The following is a 21,634-nucleotide window of genomic DNA, read 5'->3' on the forward strand; positions in this document are numbered from 1 at the left end:
ACAGCTCAAAAAAGCAGATACTGTTCATGACACAGATGGACCTCACTTCCCTCCGCCCCCCCCCCCCCAAATAATGCTGCGATAGCATTTTCTTCACTATTGGAACCACAACACTCTCTTCAGGGTGTGCTGCATGCTTTATATGACAGCCATGCTAATGTTTCCTGCAAAATGCATGCAAAATGTGAATGACACATGTCCATAAACACCTGTCTTCTCTGGGCTGAATTGCAGCCCAATCAAGGCTTTCAGTTGCATATAAAAGGTGCTTAGGGGGCTGCATCTGCCATTCACACAAGTTATCTTGTTGCTGCAGAAACTACCAGCATGTAACTACAGCAAATGCAATTGCCATAAAGTGTGGAGCCACTCTAACTTGTGTTGTCATCATAAAGGACAACAGAGAACTTATCTAAAACTAGTGTCACCATGCTGAAACCTGTACTTGTTAGAAGAGGGGAAGATTTCCCCTATTTAACTTACCATGCTAACTAAAAATACAATAAATGTACTCTGGCTTTATGATTATCACCCATGGATAGAATTACACTGGCTGGGGGGGGGGGGTCAGCCATATCACAGTTCTTTGTCTTGTGCTTCATTTCTTTTTGTGTTGTTCATAAAAGTGAAATTTGCTGTATGAATTTATTCTCATTTCTGTTTTGTGCAAATAAGCAATCAAATGAGTCCTCTTAGTAAAACAAAATAGAAATCCAAAAGATGGCCATTTACAAGCTTGTACAACTGCATCTTAGTAATCATGGATAAAGATTGTGAACCTCTTCATTGAGGAAAGATGCAAAAAAAATATCAGTTTTTGAGATCATGGTCCACTTAAGACCTGAATATCCTTTAAAACTGTTGCTAATCTAAAAGTTACTGATTCTACATCAAAATAACTTCAAGGGGAGATTCCAGCATGAAACTGCTGAATCAGAATGCCTTAAGAAGTCTCCCAAGAACTTAGCAAGGACCTGGGATGCTTCAGTGATTACAGGTATTAAGTGGCTTAGCAAAACTAGGGAGATTGCCAATTACTGCTATTATGAAAGCGTCTTCTTTTCTTTATAATATTCACATTTTACAAATCTTACCCTATATTCTTGCATTTCATGGCCCTCTGATTATAGTCCACAATTGCTACCTGCTAACAGTTTTGTGTATGTGTGTGCATATTTGCTATCAGTTTCAAAATAATTAAAAGAGAAGGAATATAGGAATCAACTTTGAATTAAGGACACAGTGTTAATTACAATCCATAAATGCCAATTTTGCTCTCCAAAGGGAGAATGGTGGCAAACAGAACAAGAACAAACTCTTCTCACAAAACAAGACAATCATACCTTATAACCCGTGCATTTTCCACATAATACTGTACTCTAAGGAACGTAACCAAGGGAGGGCTGAACTTCTCTGTTCCCTTTAAGAGAAACACGTGCAAAACACAGTTAGACAATCATGACGGAGTCTTGTGTCTCTGTTACCACTAGGAATTTTGAGACAGAGCCCTCTTCTCCCTATACCTTTTAAACACTTTTCTTCTCAAATGTATTTAAATGACTAGCTGCCATTTTGAAACCACATCTTCTATCGGCTCATTTCAATAGTACTGAAGGTGAACAAGGATTGCAACATCCTAGCTTTGTGGCTCTCTCCAGTGCAGTGCAGAGCATAGAGTGTTGGACTAGGACAAGGAAGATCCAGGTTCAAATCCTCACTCTACCATGGAAGTTCCCCGAGTGACCATGGGTCACTTACTCTCTCTCAGCCTAACCTATTTCAAAGGGTTGTTATCATGAGGATAAAATTGAGGCAGAACAATGCAGTCAGCTTCTTTAGGGACAAAAGTGGGGTACAGAATGAATACATAATTCTCTACTCCACTGCATCTGCAGCCATTTGCTACTTATTACCATACCATGAAAACCTTTTGCTGCTAATTACTGCAAAACAAGACCCTGGTGGAGCACAGTGACAGGGATAAGTTGAAACACTGGCAATCCTCCCACATGTTCCTCTCACATTTCTGGCTATGAGACCACTGCTGATAAACTTACAACAGCAACACTCTGCAGACTGAATGAATGTCACTGAATGTTGAGGAGGCTATGGAACCCTACGTTTTGTTTCCAACTATGCCACGTTTTGAACTTGGTGGGCCATAAGAATTGTTGACTTCCAAAAACTTAGCAGCAATAAAAGGAAATCTGACAAGACAACATGTGTGAGTCTCTCTACACAAGACATCTTACATGGGAACAGGGGTATGCAATTCGGGTTTCTGATTTGGGATAAATACCTGAATCAGACCCAATTTGAAAAGATTTGGGATTTCCGAATCGGGTCCAGCACGCTGGCCTCAATTTGGAAATGCTGAATGAAAGCTTCCCAAAGAGATTCGGGTCACTTTGGGGCACTTTGGGGCGCTTTCAAACCCCGTGGCTGGCTCCAGCTGACCGGTGGAGGAAGATTCCCCCCCACAGGCCAGCTGAAGTGTGGAAAGGGCCCTTTCCCTGCTGCTTCCGAGTGACAGGGAAAGGAACCTTTAAACTTCAGCTGGCCCACAGGGGGATCAGCCCCCCTATGGGCTAGCTGAAGTGCAGAAAGAGCTCTTTCCCTGCTGCTTGTGAATGGAATGGAAAGGGCCCTTCAAACTTCAGCTGGCCAGTGGGGAGGATCCCCCCAGACGGCCAGCTGAACTGTGGGAAGTCCTGCCACCACTTATTTCACCCAATGGGAGGGGGAGGTTCCCTCCTCCCCCTCCCATCGAGTGAAATAAGCGGTGGGGCAGGAAATTTTGGTGTGCTTCAAATCTTCATGGAGCATACTTAAGCAGGGCAATAAGCGGTTTCTAAAGCAGCTTGCCGCTTTGGAAATTGCTTATTTCTGATTCTTTTCCCCACTTCGGAAATTCCAAAGTGGGAAAACCAAATCTTCCTGTCCCTGCACACCCCTACACTCAAGTGAAACATTTTACACCTGTTCTCCCATTGTAGATACACATGCACTTGAATATAAGACCACACAGAAAGTAAGTCACTTGAGGGTCCCTGTATAAGATGTCTTGTGTAGAGAGAATCTGTGTAATAAAACTGACACTGAATGAAATTGGAATGTTAGTTTCAGTTTCTATGGAAGGAAACCTCAGCATACAGCCCTGTTGCAAACTTGATTATAAAAATACAACTTACTTTGCTTGTCTCTCTCTTCCACTCCTTTATAAAGTATTTGCAAAGTTTCTGCTCCAGGTCAATAAATACATATTCATTGTCTGAGAAAAAAATAGAAGAACTAGTAGAAAATGGAGGATTTCAAGGCCAAACAGGGACATTTTCAGCATATGTTCCAGAAAAAAAAACCCCCGTTGGTGGTGATATATCAAAACAGTAAATTATATATCCAATCAAGCCAGAACTGTCTTTTAAAATATTTTTTCTCTAAATCATGGAGGTTGGGCAGGAACCTAAACAGCTACTTCTCAATTAAGTATCATGATGTACAGATCTCTGCTACTCAGATGATATACAGAACAGAGAGAAGACAGGAAGAATTGCCCTGGGCTGTCCAAGGCCGTGGGACACAGTAAAGAGGATATATCCATCAAGGTGGTTCAGTTTTTCAAAGTACTCCTCAACCCGCCTTGTAGAACTCTGTGCACTTTCAGGGAGGTGACTCCACTCTTGCCCGTCAGCTGTCTTGCCAGGACTCCTACTGCCCCTTAAAGTAGAGCAGGGGACCAGGGTACTTCACCTCGGCTCCCATCCCTGGTTCCTTGGAAAACAGCATCTCTGGAGGGGGTGTCCTCCCTTGCCTTCCTCTTTCTCCGCTCACCTACTGGCTCCCTCTCCTCCTTCTCCAACTCTGTCTCCATCCTTCTCGCTCTCCTCCTTTCTCTAGCCTCTCTCCTTCATCCCCCACTTGCCCCTGCAGCTGGTCTTATATCCCTCCCCCATTCCCAAATCCACCCCCAGCCTGCCTCTCTCTTCCTGCTCTCCTCCAGCTGTGGCTGGGTCATTGCTCCGTCCTGCCCACCTGGGCTGGTTGCCTTCATGTACATGCGCGTGGGCGGGGGAGTCGCCCCTTGCCTCTTCCCAGTGTGTCACTGTTGAGTTGTGGTCTTTGCAGGGGCTGTCAGTGGGTGCCTTTGCAGGGGTGGGGGGCAATGACCACGAGGCCAGGGCACCCCCCCCTTTCAGGAGGCTCCGAACGGAGGGGGTCATCCCCTTCGTACATTCAGGACATGTAGATGGTGTTCATATGGAGGTGTCAGACCTGGTGCTTTACTGTATAGCTGAAAGGGAGGAGAGATAGATACCACCACATTACCTGGGGGTTGTGGTCCTTCATTCTGGACATCCAGAGTAGAGGGGCATGGTCAGTGTCCAGTGTAAAGGATTTATTAGTGAGGTAATACTGAAGGGCTCTGATGGCCCACTTGACCAACAGTGCTTCCTGCATTTTGTGAGAGGATGGCCCCCCCAGACCAGTTCCTGAGGCATTGGGGTAAAGTAGAAAGGGAGCTTGACAGAGCTTCCTTGAGAGTTTGGAATGCCAGTTGCCTCTTGAGAGTCCATACGACAGCACTGGGTTGGCTCTTCTTCAAGCAATCCGATAGAGGGTTAACTAGGCTGGCGAAGTGGGGTATACATTTGCTGTATGAGCCCCAAGATCATCTAAATTTGCTGCTTGATGTTTTGTGGAGGTACTTGTTTGAGTGTGGCCACCTTTTCCAGGAGTGGCTGCAACTGACCCTTGTCAATGATGAAGCCCAGGTAGTGGAGTTCCTGGAATTTCCAACTTCCTTTTTGTGGGGTTGACCTTCAACCCAGCCCACACCAGGGCCTTGAGCATGTTGCATATGTGTTGGAGGTGAGATTCCTAGTTGGGGCTAAAGATAATTATGCCATCTGTGCATGCTAGGTTGTACTTCTGGAATTAGGCTAGCACTTGGTCTACACTCACTGGAAGGTTGCTGCCACCTCATGTAGGCCAAAGGGCATTACTTTAAATTGAAAGAGTTTCCTGGGTAGTAGTGAAGGTCATTTTTTCCCAGTGAGGGCCACGGGGACATGCCTATAGCCCTTGGTCAGATCTAGGGCAGAAAAGTAACATGCTGTGTCCAGCTGGTCGGTTAGCACATCTGCATGGGGCATGAGGTAAGCATCGAACTCCACAATCTTTGTTGACCTCCCAGTAGTCTACACAGAACCTGATGCTTCCATCCAGCTTGGAGGCCAAGATGACCAGGCCCTTCCACGTGCTACATGAGGGCTCAATCATGTCCAGGCACAACATCTATTCAACCTCGTGAGCCATGGCCTCCTACCACTTGTGAGCAACCCAGCTGGGTAGGATGAGGATGGAGTGGATCAGGACAATCTTCTGGGATGTCAAGTCATGGTCTAGCTCTGGGAGGACCAGGAGGTCTAGAGGATCTCCTGGTCCTCTTCAGACCCCAATAGTAGTTCCCCTTTGATGAGTTACAGGGGTTCTCTGCCAGCTGGCACTGTGAAGCTGGCTGGGCAGGCATGACAGAATGCCTGGATACCCCAAGAGATGGAAGATCAGAAGAACTGGGCTAGGATCTGGTCCAGGTCCCATGAGATCCCTGGTGCCCCATCAAGGAGTGGTAGTGGGCCCCCAGCTAACACCTCCCCCTGATATCTTTTGGGCACTAGCAGCTGGTGAACTTCCTCTCCTCAAACCAGGGTCACCCTGTACCAGCCACCCCCTCCCACCCAATGCAGGGGAAATGGGTGGTTTGGCAGTCATCCCACACTTTCATGTCACTCACCACTATGTTCTCCTGAAAGACTATTAAAGTCTTGTTAGCATCTTGGGAGGCCTGGAACTCCTTGTCTACTTCTCAGGTGTGGCGGATGATTGCTTCCTTAAGCTGTCCCCTCTCCAGGTCTTCCAGAGGGAGGGCTGTGTTTGGGGTCGTGGTTGCATGCAGGGTGCCATGGAACCCCAGGGCACCATAGACCAGGAGTACCAGGAACAGCAACAGTGTGACATGGGCCAGCTCTACCAGCCAGGTCTGCCCTTGATACAGCACAGAGATCTTGATGATTGGGTACTCCTCCATGTGCCTATAGAAACAGGTGATGGCAGCCGTACAGACCACCAGCAGGTCGGCTGGGAGGAGACATGACTGCATCATAGAGACTGAGCTGCTGCTGTCTAGCAGGGTGTTCAACTGGTGACTGGCGATGCCCACTGTAATCAGGAGGTGCAGAGGATGAGGGGCTTGGGTAGCGGCCAGCAAGGCCATCTCTCAGCCTGCATTGTACACCATGAGTGGGCATTCCTTGCAGAAGTGTCCCTGCTGCTCGCAGGTAAGGCGCAAGTCCCAATCCTCGAGGTCATTGCCTGTCACCAGTTCTGAAGGTGCTGCCTGAGCTGGAGATATCATTCAGGCTCCTGGTGATCCTCCTGCAACAGTGGGGGCTTTATTTCAGGGTAGACTGGAGGACATCGGTTGCTAAGGTCCTTCTTGGGCCGTCCTTGGTGTGGAGCCTTGTCAGGGCCTCTTCCTAGCCTGGCAGCTGACTTGCCTGCCACTCAGTGGGATTCGTGCCTTGGCTCTCAAGGTTCTACTGCCATAAGCAGGTTGTTCTCTAGCTTTCACCCCAGGCCCCAGGGAGCTCCCTTACTAGCACCATATGGGCTTTCTGTTGCCTCTGGGTTACATCCCCCAGAAGGTGCTCCTGGACTTCCTGCTGCTGCTAGGTCACCTCCTGGAGGAGCCGTTCCTGATGTTCTGCCAGCCACTGGCTGAACTGGATAAAACCCATGCTGCTAGCTGGAGGTGCTGACGGGTCTTCGTCAGGCTCTATCACTTTGGCTGAGGTGCTTGTCTTACCATGCTGGTCTCCTCATGGGGAAGGTGGAGGGAGCATTGGTGAGCACAGCACTGTGGTGCTGGAAGGCATGGTAGGGAGTGCCCTAGAGCAGGCTGGGTACCTGCATTCTCCATCTCTTGTGCACCCTCAGTGGGGGGCATGCTCTGCCTCTTGCACATCGGCTGTCTTGCTGGGGCTTCTGCCAGCCCTTGAGGTGGGGCAGGGTACTGGGTTACATCACCTCGACTCGCCTTCCTGGCTCTTTGGGGAACTGCTTCTCTGGGGGGCCCCTCCTCCACCTGCCTCTTTTCCCGCTTACCTATTGGCTTCCTCTCCTTCTCCTCCTTCTCTACCTCAGTCCCTCTTGCTTTCCTCCTTTCTCCAGCCTCTATCCTTCTCTACCACCTGCCACTTGCCCCTGGGGCTGGCCTTAATTCCCTCCTCCCATTCTCAACTCCACCTCCTCAACCCTTTCCCTAGGACATGGGCCAATCTCAGGGCCAGGGAGGATGGAGGAGTAGCTTCTCCCTTGCCTCTCCCATGCCCTGCCTCCCAAGTCTTCCCAGCATGGGCTCCAAACCCTTTGCTTCCCAGGCCTTTCTAGGCCATCTTGGTGCCGGGTGGCTCCCTGACGCTGCCCTGGGCTGAGGTGTAGCCGGGATCACACAGTTGGCCTTGGCCAGGCCCAGGTACCTGTCTCTGAGGGCGAGTTGGTCCCTCCTGGCCAGGGGGAAGGTTCTGGGCTGGCTCGCGACCTGGCAGAGACTGATCCTCTCTCTTCCTGCTTTTCTCTGGCTCCAGCCTAGTCAGATTTCAGGTTCCGCCATCTGGGCTGGTCGCTTTCATGGGGGATGGTGGGGAGTGCTTGTCTGTTGCCCATCCCCTCCAATGAGTTGGGGTCCTCACAGGGGCTAGGCTGGGGGTTGTCAGTGGGTCCCTCGGTTGGGCGGAGGGGAAATGGCCAGGAGGCTGGGGAGGCATCCCCAGACAAACTCTAATGTTTGAGAATCTCTGCTTTTAAACTATACTGCTAATGAAGTCAGCCATATTTCATGTTCCCCTTTATCCATCATCAATTTTTTATCCTCCTCCCACTTTCCTCCAAGGAGCTCTGGTTCGTGTACATGATTTTCTTCTCTTCCATTTTCTTTTCACAATAACCCTGTGAGGTGGAGTGAATGTGACTGCACCAATGTTGCCCAGTAAGCTTCACATCAGAGTAGTAAATTGAACCTGGGTCTTCCTGATTGTAGCTAACCATAACCACTACATCACAGTGGCCCTCAAGCTTATGCTGGTTCAGAGTATGTGGGCCACATACAAATCTATTCTCTTAACTAACCATCAAGTTTGAAAAAAAGTAGTGAAAGACAATAGCTGAACTTTAAAATAAATGAAAATGTCAGACTAATTCTAGAAGTATACTCTAAGGTTGCAGAGGCAGGCAATGGCAAACTACATCTGTTAGTCTCTTGCCATGAAAACCCCACCAGGGGTCACCATAAGTCAACTCTGACTTGAGGGCACTCTCTACCACCACTCTGTCTAGAAGTATACTCTATAACAAAAACAGCAAAAAGCGCTGTAGCATGCTGACATAAGTTTTTCTAGGGAACAACATGCTTCATCTGATGCATGATGGAGAAGAAAGAATGCTGCATTGTAGCATTAGAGGACAGGGAAAAGAGGGTAGTGGGGGAATGGAGAGATGACAGCATGCCTCACCTGGAGAGAAATCAGGCACCTGTTTCATCGCATCGCTCAAAAGTGCTATGCCCTGAAAACAAGGATTTCAAAGTGCTTTACTACCTATTTTGCAATCCTGGTTTGCTGGGTAACCAATAGCCACAGTTTACTGGTTTGGATGTAACAGCAAACTATAGGCCAAACTAGATGTGATGAGGGCTCCACACGCACTTATATTTGCTCAGCCATTGATGAGCAGTCTATTTTTAAATAAAAACAGTGTGCAGGCTAGAGGAATAAGCCTGCTTCTCTCTCCTTTCTGTATCTTGCCGTCTTCTGATACCTTAAGGATTTTTTATCCACCTCAACTACGACACCCAAAGGAAGCCTGGCTGGAAGGAAAACAATGAAAGCATCTGAACACAGTGAGATAAGACAAGGGGAAAGTGTGGCTTTCTTGCCTGTGTGCTCCATTTTTGTTCAAAACTAGACCCATATTCTCTGCTTCAGACATGAACAGGTGGCCACCTCTATAAATCAACGTTACACATTACTTGGTCCTATGATTGATCTCACAAAGAGGAAATAACTAATTAGCTTTAAGGGGAAGAGGGACTGCACAGGTATGCCAGAAGCTTGTTCAAGACTCATTTACATAATACAAAGCCATGTGTAACTAACCCCCACCCCCCTTTGACAAAGTGAGAACTAACATACCAAAACCAACCTGAAGGCAGTTTGGGAGGCTTTTAGTAAATTGAATTGATTATGGGTATGAAATTATTTTAATGGGAAGTTAAATCAGTTATATGTTCTCAATTTACATTTTATACAGTTTATCTATTTAACCATGCAATCCTTCGCAAAGTTACACCTGTCTAAATCCACTGACTTCAATGGCCTTAGAAGGGTGTAGCTTTGCTGAGGATTGCGCTACTGGTTATCTTGATTGGGTTGTTTTTGCAAGATCAGGTTTCAGGTTTTAACATAAATGACAATTGAATTCAGTACGTAGACAAGTTGAAAATAATTTACTTTTCCAGATCAGAACAATAAAGATGTTTTTGTAGTACAGGTGTTAAACAAATGAAATATGTGTATTACAGCATAAGCTCCAACAGCAGTTCTCCAGTTGCTCATTCTGGTGTTCTGTGTAATACTCCTCACATGAGGGCAGGGTTAAGAGTGAGTCCCTGCGTCTCTGCAGCTGACTGCTAAGCAGTGCCAGGACTACACATTGTGTCTCAGAGGAGAGAATGCAAGTGACCTGCATAACGAAGTTGCCCTACAGGAAATCTGGCATGGCCTAGAACAGTCATGCCCAATGTGGTGCCTGTGGACACTGTAGCTCTGTTCACAAGTTACAGTGAATACATGTATAATCCATATAAAGGATACATGTGGTTCTTCTTTGTATATGTGTTGAGTAATTCTCATGTTACATTCCACACATGGACAGCTGAAAGTGTAATTAAAACCATGGATTTATCCAGGTACTTGTCTCTGATTTCATTTGTACACTGGCTCTTTGCTACAAACTAGGGTATGCATGTTCAAGCAGGATGCATGTGTGTTCACTGCAAGTGAACAGGACTTATGGTACCTGCCAATGGGTATCTTAGTACCCATTTCCTTCTTCAACAGAGTACCCCTTCCTCAAAACAAAGAGCCAGACCTAGGAGGTGCTTTGAAAGAATCTGGAGGCATCACATTTCTGTCTGTAGCGAGTACCCATTCAAAAACAGCTTCCGCCATTAAAGTACAATGCATGACTTGCAATCTTCTAATATTGTGTGACTGGCTCCCGAATAGCTTTGCCTATTCAGGTAACCAATGGAAAACTGGAGGGGGGGATGGGAGGGGGGGTGGCAGCACAGCATTAATGGCATGATCTCACTTTGGAGGATAAAAAATTAGAAGTGACATCATGCCTTTCTAGAAACTCCAGGAACTGGCGAGTCCTAGAAAGGTGTGACATGACTTCCTGCTTTTTTTTTATATGATGTCACAATGTTGACCTGACAACTATTTTTAATTTTTTTTCCGCCACCACTCTCAGCAGAGGTGAAAAACAAGAGGTAGTGTCCGCCCCAGCAGAGGGACTGGCAACCCTACTCCAACGCCTCAGGCAGTCACTTTGAGGTGGTGCCATCCTCAACATTCCAAAAGAGCTCACAGGCATAAGAATAGGGAATAGGGTCTAGAAGGCCAACTGCTAGAGAAATATAATTCTCTTGCAATATTATAACAAGAGCAACATTATAAGAACAGCTGAAAATAAGCCTCAGAAATATGTAAAACGGTGTTCTTTACTTGGAATACAATGTACACTACATTGCACTACATTGAATACAGTGACCATGGAAGGTTGCTTGGGCCAATCACACTCTCACACTCAGCCTAACCTGAGTTTGCCTGGAAATAGCCTGTTTTCATTTGGAAATCTTTCTTCCTAATCATTGCTGTGTAGAGTGAGGCAGCAAATGCACTTATTGTTGTTGTTGTTATTGTTATTATCATTATTCTCTCATAGGGAGGATTTCACTGCCTGAGCATTGACACTATGGATTATGAGGCTAAACCCTGGCACAAATATGCCACAAAAATGGCAATATTTCCAAAGTTAGTGTGTTTCACAAAGGACTCTTTAAAGCCTACACATTTGTGTCCATGATTAAGGCGTGTTGTTTCCACATGCCTTAAGTGGATTGAATTTGTGCTCAGATTTGTTTAATCAGAAGAATACATTAAAAAGAGTCACCTTAACCATATGACAAACAACTGTAAGTTTCACCTTTAATCCACTTTTTAAAAACCTGAGCTTATATGTGAGGATGTTTAGGAGAAGGGCTCTTTGGTTTTGTAGCTTGAGGATTATACTTCAAGTTGGCATTTTGACAACATTAACCTCATTAGAGAAGGAATGCAGTGCTGCATTCCTGTACCGAAGGGAGGATGTCCAGGACTGCAGGCTGAGGGTGAGGGGAGAGAGGAGGCAGGAAAGGAGGGCTCTTTGCTGAGTGTGGCAGGAAGATCCCTCATGGTTTATAACATTCTGAAGTGGCTTAATGAGTCATGTAGGTTGCCTTCTGTCCTCCCCCAAGAAATAAATAAGACATGGTTTTCATGTTTAGTTCTCCCCTTCCTAGAAGAGCACCTTAACAAGTCCTTTTTGGGCTATAAATACTCTCGAGAGTTTATGTTACAGTAAATCATATGTAAGATGTTACAGACTTCTCATTTTTATTCTATGTATTAGGTTTATATCCTGCCTTTCTTCCATTATGGGAACTGATACAGGGAGTTTCTAGGGAACCCCTAGAAACAGGGATACAGGGAGTTTCTAGGGAACCCCTTAAGCAGGCTCTGCTTGGTTTTAGCCAGGTGCCTGGTTCAATTGTTTCTATTTACCAGGAATGGCTCCTATTGTCTGGTTCCTTGTGCTTGGTAAATCATTGTCTTTATTTTTGCCATTGGGCGGATGCATTATTAAAATGTTGTTGGAGATTGTTAAATGTTGGAGATTGTTTAAATATTGTTATATTTGCCATTCTTCTGGTTTCAGCCCCGGTCTTCTATGGCATAGTGGGGATTTAAACCTGGATCTCTCCGATTATAGTCCACAACTTTAACCACTACATTTTTAATATATATATATATTGTATTTGTTTATAACTTGTTGCAATCCACCCCCCAAAGATCCACCTTTTGGAATGGACATAATTGTTTTAAAATAAATATATCTGCCATGAAGCTGTGATTGGCTAGGGCTTTATGTTGTGTGTGCACTCAGGAGCAAGTCAGATTTATGTGCGAAATGACCCTAAGTAAGCATGAGTAACTAAAATATCCTTGGCTTAAACCTACATTGTCAATTTAAATACCCATAAAATCCCAAACTTGTCTATCTCTGTAAAAACTTCTGAGAGAGTAATACATTTTAAAGGAATTCTCATACTAAGAAAAAGGGGAGCAACAACATCTTATTCTACTTCTGTCCCTGTACAGCTCTGACAGAACTGGGCATTAAAAGGTCAGCTTTTTCTCTATCAGGTTTTCTGTGCCTGAGGGAATTTATGTATGGGTGATATAATTACCTTGGTGCTCCCTGAGTATCACAGTGATGTAGATCACATAATGTTTGTTGGAACAATTTTCTTTCCAGAATAATTCAATGAAGTTAATTCTTACAGATTGCAGGTAACAAAAACATTAGTTGACTTTAGACTTCAAAGACTATGACAGCCTTGTAAATATTATATCTTGTTTTACAACTAATACTAAACTATACCTAATGATGCAAAAAAGAAAAAGAAATGACTAAAATAAGAGCTACTGGAAAAAATGGAAATAAATTTAAAAGCATGTTTCCCTCTTCTCTAATAAGTGTGCTCACAGATCAGTGATCAAAGGACAACAACATGATACCCATTGACCATATTCACTTGAACATCTTCGGAAGTACAAGAATAAATCCAAAGCTACAGATCTCTGCCAACTAATTTCTCTACATATTATATAATTTCATGTATATTTATTATAACATAATATTTCCATAGAATCCCTTGCTTACTTTTTAGAACACTGATACCAAAGAAGTGAGGATCTTTAATTTGCAGTAAGTCACAAACTTTCTGGAAGAGTTCCTGTCCAGTGGCTTTTACCTACAAAATAAAGAACATTTTAAACAATCTCGCTTTATAATAGGTGGCAACTGATTTTCCCGTGTTGAGATGATTAATGGACATTTTGACATTCAAATTAGAAGATCAGGAAGTACAAAGTCCTTTTCTGAAGAAATTATCTTTTGGGACTGCCTCATGACTGTGTGCACCATTGCATCATCATGACATTTGACAGCATTAACTGAATGTGCTGCTGCAAAGCATGGTTACAATTTAATTGGAAGCTATTATGCTTGGAGTCTGGAGCAATATCTATAGACCACATGCCTATTTCCCTCTCAACTGATAGGCTTAAAGAAATGTATAGTTCGTTGCTTACTCAATAGCTGGACATTGGAGATCCAAGTGCAAATCTGATCACTCCTTGGCCTTGGGCAAGTAACAAACACTTTTCAGAAATTCTAAACAGGAAGCAGGATCATAATTGGAAGCTCCTTTTCCAATCTATGTACATTTATTGGAACCCAGAATCCTGACTGCACAGAGAAAGTTACATACACACAGATGCATGCAAGTTCTATATATACATTCCAATGAATGTATATAGGTCGAATGCACCATTGTGACACTATGCCCCTCCCCCAAAACACATCCTTTTAAAGCCCTCAGAATGTCTGAAAAGGGCCAGGGTCTGTCAGTCTAACCTAGTTGGAATATGATTTGGAGGACACCTGAGGTTAGAACCGCAAAGCACACTGTACATAGAAAAGTGTTACCAAAATTGTTGAGTATGTCATATGTTGCCAGCAGTGACAATACAGTGGCACAGCTCTGAAGATTATACCATTTATGGAGTCTGTATAAGCAACTCAGAACCTTTGGTATATTTTTCTTGATATTCTGTTCTGTACATGTCTGTGGTTATGAGCATTCTTCTCTAGGTAGGAATAAATGCTCCCGCTTGCATGTTTAATGAGTGCAAAGGAATGCAAACCTACTTAGATCTAAACTTCACTACATGTTTAATAGAATAAAATATTTCCATGGATATTTCATAGCAATAGTATGAAATTCATGTCCCAATCCCTTAGTTATTAAGTAAGAGATGTTCCCTTTACCTTCTCCTTATAACCTCCCTTATTGGAATTCTACAGGAATTAATTAGGATTTACACAGCATTCTGAAAAGCAAAGACTGAGGCAAGCCCCATTTGGTTATCATTCAAAGCAGAACCAAGAACAGAAGTCCAGCCTAGAGGGCCCTCTGACAGGCACTTAATTTAGGGATCCCTGGTGCCTGCTGGTGGCAGGCAAACTCCTTGCCCATTGATCCACCAGTGACTGGTGGGAGGAGGCAAGCCCCCTGGAGGTTGCCTACCATCAACAGGCACCCCAGGAACACATGGTATGCGCACTCCTGGAGGGCATGACGATGTCATTTCCAGGAGTGACATCGAACACTCCCACGCTTCATTTTGGGCCAATTTTGGCCCCAAATGGGCCAAATCAGCCCTGCACGGAGTGAGGGAGTGCTCACATGTATGATAAAATAATGTCACCCCTGGAAATGACGTCATTGCACATGCGCCAAGAGCACACACTTTGTGTGTGTGTAACGGGAGACATACTACTGGCACAAGCTAAGGGCCAGGTCCCCCCCCCGCCCCCGTCCTGCTGGGAGGGTAGAGGTACCTGACAACCCTAACTTAATCTGTTTTGGGCTGTGAGACCCTCTGTAGCAACTATTGATCTTCCTAGTATTTATGAGGAAGCAAACCATGCACAAAGTACTTTAACCCATCCTGAGAAACTTAATCAAAGTGTGTAGTGGTCAAAGGGGAGGGGGCCACAGCAAATAAGAAATGTTTATTTTAAGCCAAGTTTCTAAGATTGTATTTTGGGAGATAAGAATGTATCAGAGAAATTGGAACCACCTCTTTCTACTTAGAAAGAAGAGCTTATAGGGCACAACCATGTAGTGTCCCATACCATGTAGAACAGCCTGAATGAGGAGGTCAGGAGAGCCCCCACTTTCCTAGATTTCTGCAAATTATGCAGACCTGAATTATTCAAAAAGGCTATTGTATTCTAAGGAGGGGGTCCAAGATGCGTTGCTAATGAGTTAGGGACCATAGACTTCACTATTATGTTGCCTTACGTACTATCTGTTGTTTTAAATATGTGCTCCTATGAGCTACCTGTGCTTCATGGTGTCTGATGTCAGCCCTAGAATTGCTTATGTTCTGTTTCAGCATTTCTTCAGCTCTGTACTGGATTCTTAATAATGTCTTTGTAAATTTGTGTTTATTTACCATATGGTATTATTTATGGAAATGTCCTTGAAACTGATTGTACTAATCTCACACTGTGTAAACTGCCTTGAGTCTCAGTGAGAAAGGCAGACTATAAATGACATAATTTTTTAAAAAATCTATATAATATTTTGAAAATATTGTTACAATAAAGGTTCATCTAGCTGAGGCACTGAAAAATCCATAATTGGATCTCCAGCACATTTTTCTTCATAAATAGCATTCTCAGGAATCTCTGGATTTGGATCGGAAGATGATGGTGCAAGAGGAAAGGATAACTCTTCTTCCCTGACCCCTGCCACATTCCTGACCTCAAACAGCCCCCCCCTAGGGTTGCCAGTCCCCCACTGGGGGCGAGAGATCCCCCATTCCCACCCTCCACCCTCCACCCCACACTCCCACTTACCTGTATAGTGAGAGGGGGGATATTTCTCTTGGGCTGCACTCCCGGGCTGCTGCAGAGCACAGCAGTACTCCCCTGCTCTGCTCTGCAGTGGCCCAATCTGGGCCGAATCAGTCTGAATCAGGCCCATTTTGGCCAAGATTGGTCCCAAATCAGCCTGAATTGGGCCCGGATTGGGCCGCTGTGGAACACAGCAGCACTTGCGCACTCTGCAGTGGCCCGATCTGCAGCAGGAGCGCTCCCAGGGTGGCCTGTGGCCCGCATGATGGCATCACTTCCCAGAGATCCAATTACACATTTTACAGCTTCTTGTCACATTTAAACCATAACTGCTGCACAAGCCAGCATACACAAAATGACTGCCTCATGAAAGCATCTTTAAAATGCTGCCTATGACCACTACTTCCAAGCTGCAAGTTATGTGCAGCTGCTTATCACAAGCAAAGCAAAAATTTATAACATAATATGGCATTTTCCTTTCAAATAAACGTAACAGAAAATTCCTTCAACCTGACAATGGTCTACTGTTCTGCAGCATGGAACGCATTATTAGGGGGAGCAATTTAAAGTGATGCCTACCTATCGACCATTTTTTGTGCACTGTATTCAACAGGGATTACAAACAGTGAAAGCTACTGAAACAGTTCAAGTCAGTTTAACTGCTGGATTCACATGAGCTCTTAGCAACGAATTCCAAACCACAGGCAGCATCTGCAACACAACTGTATGTAAGCAACCATTCTGAAATGTTATGGAGCACTGTGTATCTCAGAAAACAAGAGCTTTCTCTGCCTCAAAATCCTGTGTCTCTTGTTTAAAGGAACACACTTAGATACAATATTCTAGTAACTACACAGGATAATTAAATGTTGTAGAATATAGAGGGAAATCTATAAGATAGAGAAAGCCAAGAGACATGACAGCAGCAGCTAAGCAAATAGAAGAAACAGACCAAAAGTTCTCCTATTATACTTCTCAGGGCATCCCCTATTGCGCTCCATTGTCTAAAATTTTTTTTTTGCATGGTATCATCTGATTTATATGTTTGTGTGAAGAGTCTGTCTTATAAGATCTGTAGTTAGAAAACTATCAAATATATTTTGCAATGTGACATTTTGAATTATTCTGGAAGGCTTTTTTATACAGGTAGGAGGGCCATACTGTAAAGAAATGATCAGAGAGATGTTTTGGGTAAAGAGACAGGGGCTGTAGACTATACAGCTTTGTACCTATTGGGTATTTTCTGCATCATTTACTATGTCATGTCTAATTCCTTATACACTGCTAATTGCTTATGCTTTGTTTAAGCTCTGTATCAGGCTTCTGGGTGCATTCAAATTTCTGCAATCCAAACCCTATTGCATAGTTATTGTATGTCTGACCCACTGATCGTATTAACTCATACTGTGTAATCTGCCTTGAGTATCAGTGAGAAAGGCACACTATAAATAACGTAAACAAATAAATAAAATGTCACTTTAGGGAAAACCTGGAAATGATGTCAAGTAGCTCTAGGAATCACTGAAAACTACCTCCCGGAATCCTAGAGCTACCCAATGTCACTTTTGGGTTTTCCTTGGCAGTGATAGTGAGGTCCAAGTGATGATTTTTCTCCTTTCTCCCACCACCACTTGGAGTGACAGCAGGCGACAAATTCAGATCTAGTAGCCATCCCATTTCTGATTAACTGAGAAGCTTTCTTAAACTCAAAAAAACTCACCCCAGCAAACAGAAGTTAACCTGAAACTGGTAGTTTTATCAAAGAGCCCAGCTATCCAATTAATATAAAGATGTAAGGAAACTAACAAATTTGACCTGTAATGGATTTTTCATACTACCTTAGATGAAAGAGTTGTAGATTGTATATTGTTGCAATAAGTACCTGTATTCTAGAACCACATGGATGCCTCTAAGCTGTGTAAGAACCACATTCATGAGAAGATTCCATATGGATTGGGATTGCTTCTGACAGCCAGCACAGTGTAGTGGTTAGAGTACATAAATCAGCACCTCTTCAAGAAGGGAAGTGGTGCCCGTCTTTGATACACTCCATGTAATTCCATGTGGCTAAGTCACTTATGACATTCTCTAAACCAAGTATTCACACATAGTAGGATATAAGGCTGTGGGCAAGGCCAACTGTATGCATTTTTTCTACCTCGTCAGCACCCAACAAATTACCTCATTCAAAAGAAGTACTTAATTTGAAAGATTAATTGGAGCATAGTAATACATATCAAACTGTTAATTGGCAATGATTCCAGCTGGGATCCATTTCACCTATAGGACATTTTCTTTGTGGAACTATTCATTCTGCAAGTTGACAAACAGCATGACTTTTTTTTTATTAACCCATATGACAAGAAACAATACACTTTCAATAACTTTACCACACGCAGCTCTGATTGAGTAGTGTATATTATTAAATGTCCTTGCAATAAGTTGTATGTTGGCAAAGCCTTGAGAAAACCAGAATGCATACAGCAGAACACAAAAGTAATATTCATTCTGTTTTCTTTAAAAAGGTGTCCTTTTGGTTCGGCACTTTCTAAAGCACAATCATGGTCTAATGATGACTTCACATTTTGGGCTACTTTTACATCAGTCTGCCAAAGAGATAAAATGTTACTGAGAAAAGAGGCAGAATGGATTTTGAGACTGACTGCTCTGGTCCCTCACAGGTTAAATGAAAGCCTTGAATATGAAATGACAACTGAGTCAGGCCATCTCTCTGAAGCTCTGTTGCCATAGGAACTTTGGTATACAGTTTTACAAGTTAGCTATATTTTTCTAACTAGTGAAAGTTTTAGAGTGATCTATAGATTTTTTGTTTCAAGATCTGTCTCCACCCATACACAATCTGTTCCTTTATTGCACTTGTATAACATCTGAAATACGTTCATGTATTTGTGCTTGTGGAAACATGTATGCACTTTTCACATGCTTAGGGATTATAGTCTTTTTTACTAAATTGCTTAATTCTGTTCTTTTAATTGTGAATTTTTTCCTGGTTTTTATTTACGTTCTTATAGAAGCATATGTGTAAGGGCCCTACAACTAAATAAAATAATTTCCTTCTACACCATTGCTTTTTTTATCTGCTTGTTCTCTCTTTGGTGCAGCAGCATTCTCCTGTATTCATCAAAGCATAGCCATGTAATTCCAGACCAAAAAGACTTATTAAAGCTGCATGGGATCTTGCCATAGAGAAAAGGTTCCCGTGGACCGAAGGCCGTGAAAGCCTTCGACAATACATCGTTCCCATGGAATTTGGTAAGAATCATGGTTAATTGCTATCCATGGTTAAATGTATCTATTATAGGAAAGAATTTCATGATGGTAGTGATTATAGTAATAATCCCATCACTGGCATAATAATACGCCAGGAACTAGAAGACAAGACCTACTCACTGTCATTCCTATACAGGTGATTTTCAGGTAAGTATTGTGTAACACACACAACATGGGCTGCCCTTGGGAAAATGGCTCAGGAATTTCAGCTAATGTACATTCTCCTGTTGACATGGGCAAATTGCCATTTTTACATATTACCTATTTACTGGACTGGCTTTGTTTCTGCATCTCATACAAAGTACTGGTTTTGACTGTTGGTCCTGGACCCAATTATCTCTGTTAAGTTCTCTTCCCACGTGACAACTACCATCTACTCCAACACTTATGATCTAACAGTGAAGACCCACTGAGCAGGCCAGACTGGCCTCCAGGAGAAGCAAGGCCTTTTCTGGTTGTAATGCAATGGGAACGGCTCCTCCCCTGCTGCCTTTCCAGTAGTTCGTTAAACCCTTTCCGCCCCCCCCCCCCAATGTGCCTTCAACTGTTGAATTGTTCAAGTGATTTTATTCTATTATACTGTCATTAGTTTTATTTGTATGTCAGGTCCTGGTTTTAAAAAGTTGCCCAATGTTTTAAAATTATGGATCCTACTCTAAAAATTAGTGAAAAGCTGTATACAAATCTTTTAAACAACAGCAACAGAAATAGTCCCTATTGCAATTGTGGGCACTTGTAAATCTGGGCACATTTAACCTGCTGAACACTGAAGGGCAGCATGTTGCTATAAACTTAACATATTTAAGTCCGTTATATAATTACGTTTTCCATCTGATTGTTGTGTGAGCTATAACACAATCATTTGGGTATCAATTTAGGTACACTGGAGGGATTCTTTCACACTGGGTAAACAGAACACTTAATGGCTACCACATGGGTTGGTTATGTGAATCCATCCTAAGAATTTTTCACTTTCGTTATCTTGATTTTCTTACAGCTGGGTCCACATGGAATTTCATCTTGGTGCAACATGTTTAGGTTTAAGCCAGACAATGCCTAACAGCTAGGCTGAATCTACTTAAACTATCATGGTGTTATGATGATAAGCACCACCAGTACATATAGCTCTTTATCAAGTAATATGAAAGAAAGAGAGAGAAAGAGACTGGAGTTTGTCCCTAGAAACTAGTTTCCAAAATCAACACAGTTAAACTCACATAGCTCAATGTAAACTACTTGGTAAGGGCCAAAGGCTAATCAATATTTTAGGTAACTCAGATGCAAGTGTACTTCAACTTTAAAGTGTCCTAAAACTGTCAGAGAAACTGAAAAAGGATTCAAGAAAACAAAACAAAACCCTCACTAAACAAATGCAATAAACCATGTTAAATTCAAGAAAAGAGATTTATTAGCCAGTCTAGTTCTCTTGGTCTGGCCGCTAGCAGAATAAGGGATAAGTGCTAACTATACTATCATCATGTTTTAGGCAATGAATTTCTCTGTCAATAAGACACGGACTTTACTGTTTGCACTAGTTGCCTGAATACAATCTTTGTAAAAATCCCTATTGCAGTCTTAGAAGGAAACATGGAAGCGCTTACCCCTACAGCCACACTGAGCTGCTCTCGGTTTGGAAGGAGGACGCACATGCTCCTGAACTCCAGAGGCATCTTGCTTTGCAGTAGCTGCTTGCTCATTGCAGAATCAGTTGTAAACTTCTCATCCCTTCTCCGCCACAGAACGAGGCAGCAAGCAACGTCTCAGAACTGAAGCTGAACTCTCTTCTACTCTTGAAACCTGACAAACATAAATCCTTAATGTTTGTTCACTGAAAACAATGGTAAGAACGGAGCAGCAGGAAGCATGTACATTAAAGGAAACTCTTCGGCTTCATTCCAAAAATGACACTAACAGAGGCATATCTCAGAAGGCTGCATTCATACTAACATCGTCATAAGTAATTCTAGCATTAGTCAGCTCTTTTGGTGATTAGCGGCTGGCTACATTACACTGTAGGTGGGAATGCAAGGCTCAGGGAAGCATTCCCGGACCTAAGAAAAAAAGGCATCTGCAGCATGCATTCCTGTCTTCTGAATCATTCTCTTTATCCCCTATGCTGAGAAGTTACCCATTTTCCCCCCACAGTTCATGTGGACTTAGTCTTTAAAGGCAGTCTGATTTAAGTCAATGGAAAGACCAGAAGCAACAACGTATGAGGGGGAAAAAAACAGAAAAGTCACAAGACTGCAAAGTCTATGGTAAATAGCGCAACACTAGGGGCAGCATTCCGAAAGGTGAATCAGAGAAGCAGCAGCACGCACCTCTGTGGGTTTAAGATTATTAGTAAACATATGTAAAGAGATGAATTCTTTTTTACTCCGACACCTGATGATTAGACTGGACCATAGTGGAAATGAGGCACACAACAGGTATGCACAGGGCTGCACAACCAAACAGTCATAGGATCAGTATA

General features: G+C 43.4%; 1 protein-coding gene across 2 annotated transcripts in view; it reads right to left on the reverse strand.

Annotated features, from left to right (window-relative positions):
* FRMD1 (FERM domain containing 1) overlaps positions 1-20,952 on the reverse strand; it is a 36,556-nt gene extending 15,604 nt beyond the window's left edge. For both annotated transcript variants that reach the window (XM_055000622.1, XM_055000614.1), the window contains exons 1-4: positions 20,763-20,952; positions 13,105-13,195; positions 3,192-3,271; positions 1,344-1,420 (exon numbers count right to left, since the gene is read on the reverse strand). In XM_055000622.1, the coding sequence (XP_054856597.1) occupies positions 1,344-1,420; positions 3,192-3,271; positions 13,105-13,195; positions 20,763-20,858 (344 nt within the window). In that variant the 5' untranslated portion in view covers positions 20,859-20,952. The remainder of the gene's footprint in view (positions 1-1,343; positions 1,421-3,191; positions 3,272-13,104; positions 13,196-20,762) is intronic.
* Between the last annotated feature and the right edge of the window lie 682 nt (positions 20,953-21,634).

The sequence above is a fragment of the Eublepharis macularius genome, chromosome 1 (assembly GCF_028583425.1).
Source record: "Eublepharis macularius isolate TG4126 chromosome 1, MPM_Emac_v1.0, whole genome shotgun sequence".
Taxonomy (NCBI): Eukaryota; Metazoa; Chordata; class Lepidosauria; order Squamata; family Eublepharidae; genus Eublepharis; species Eublepharis macularius.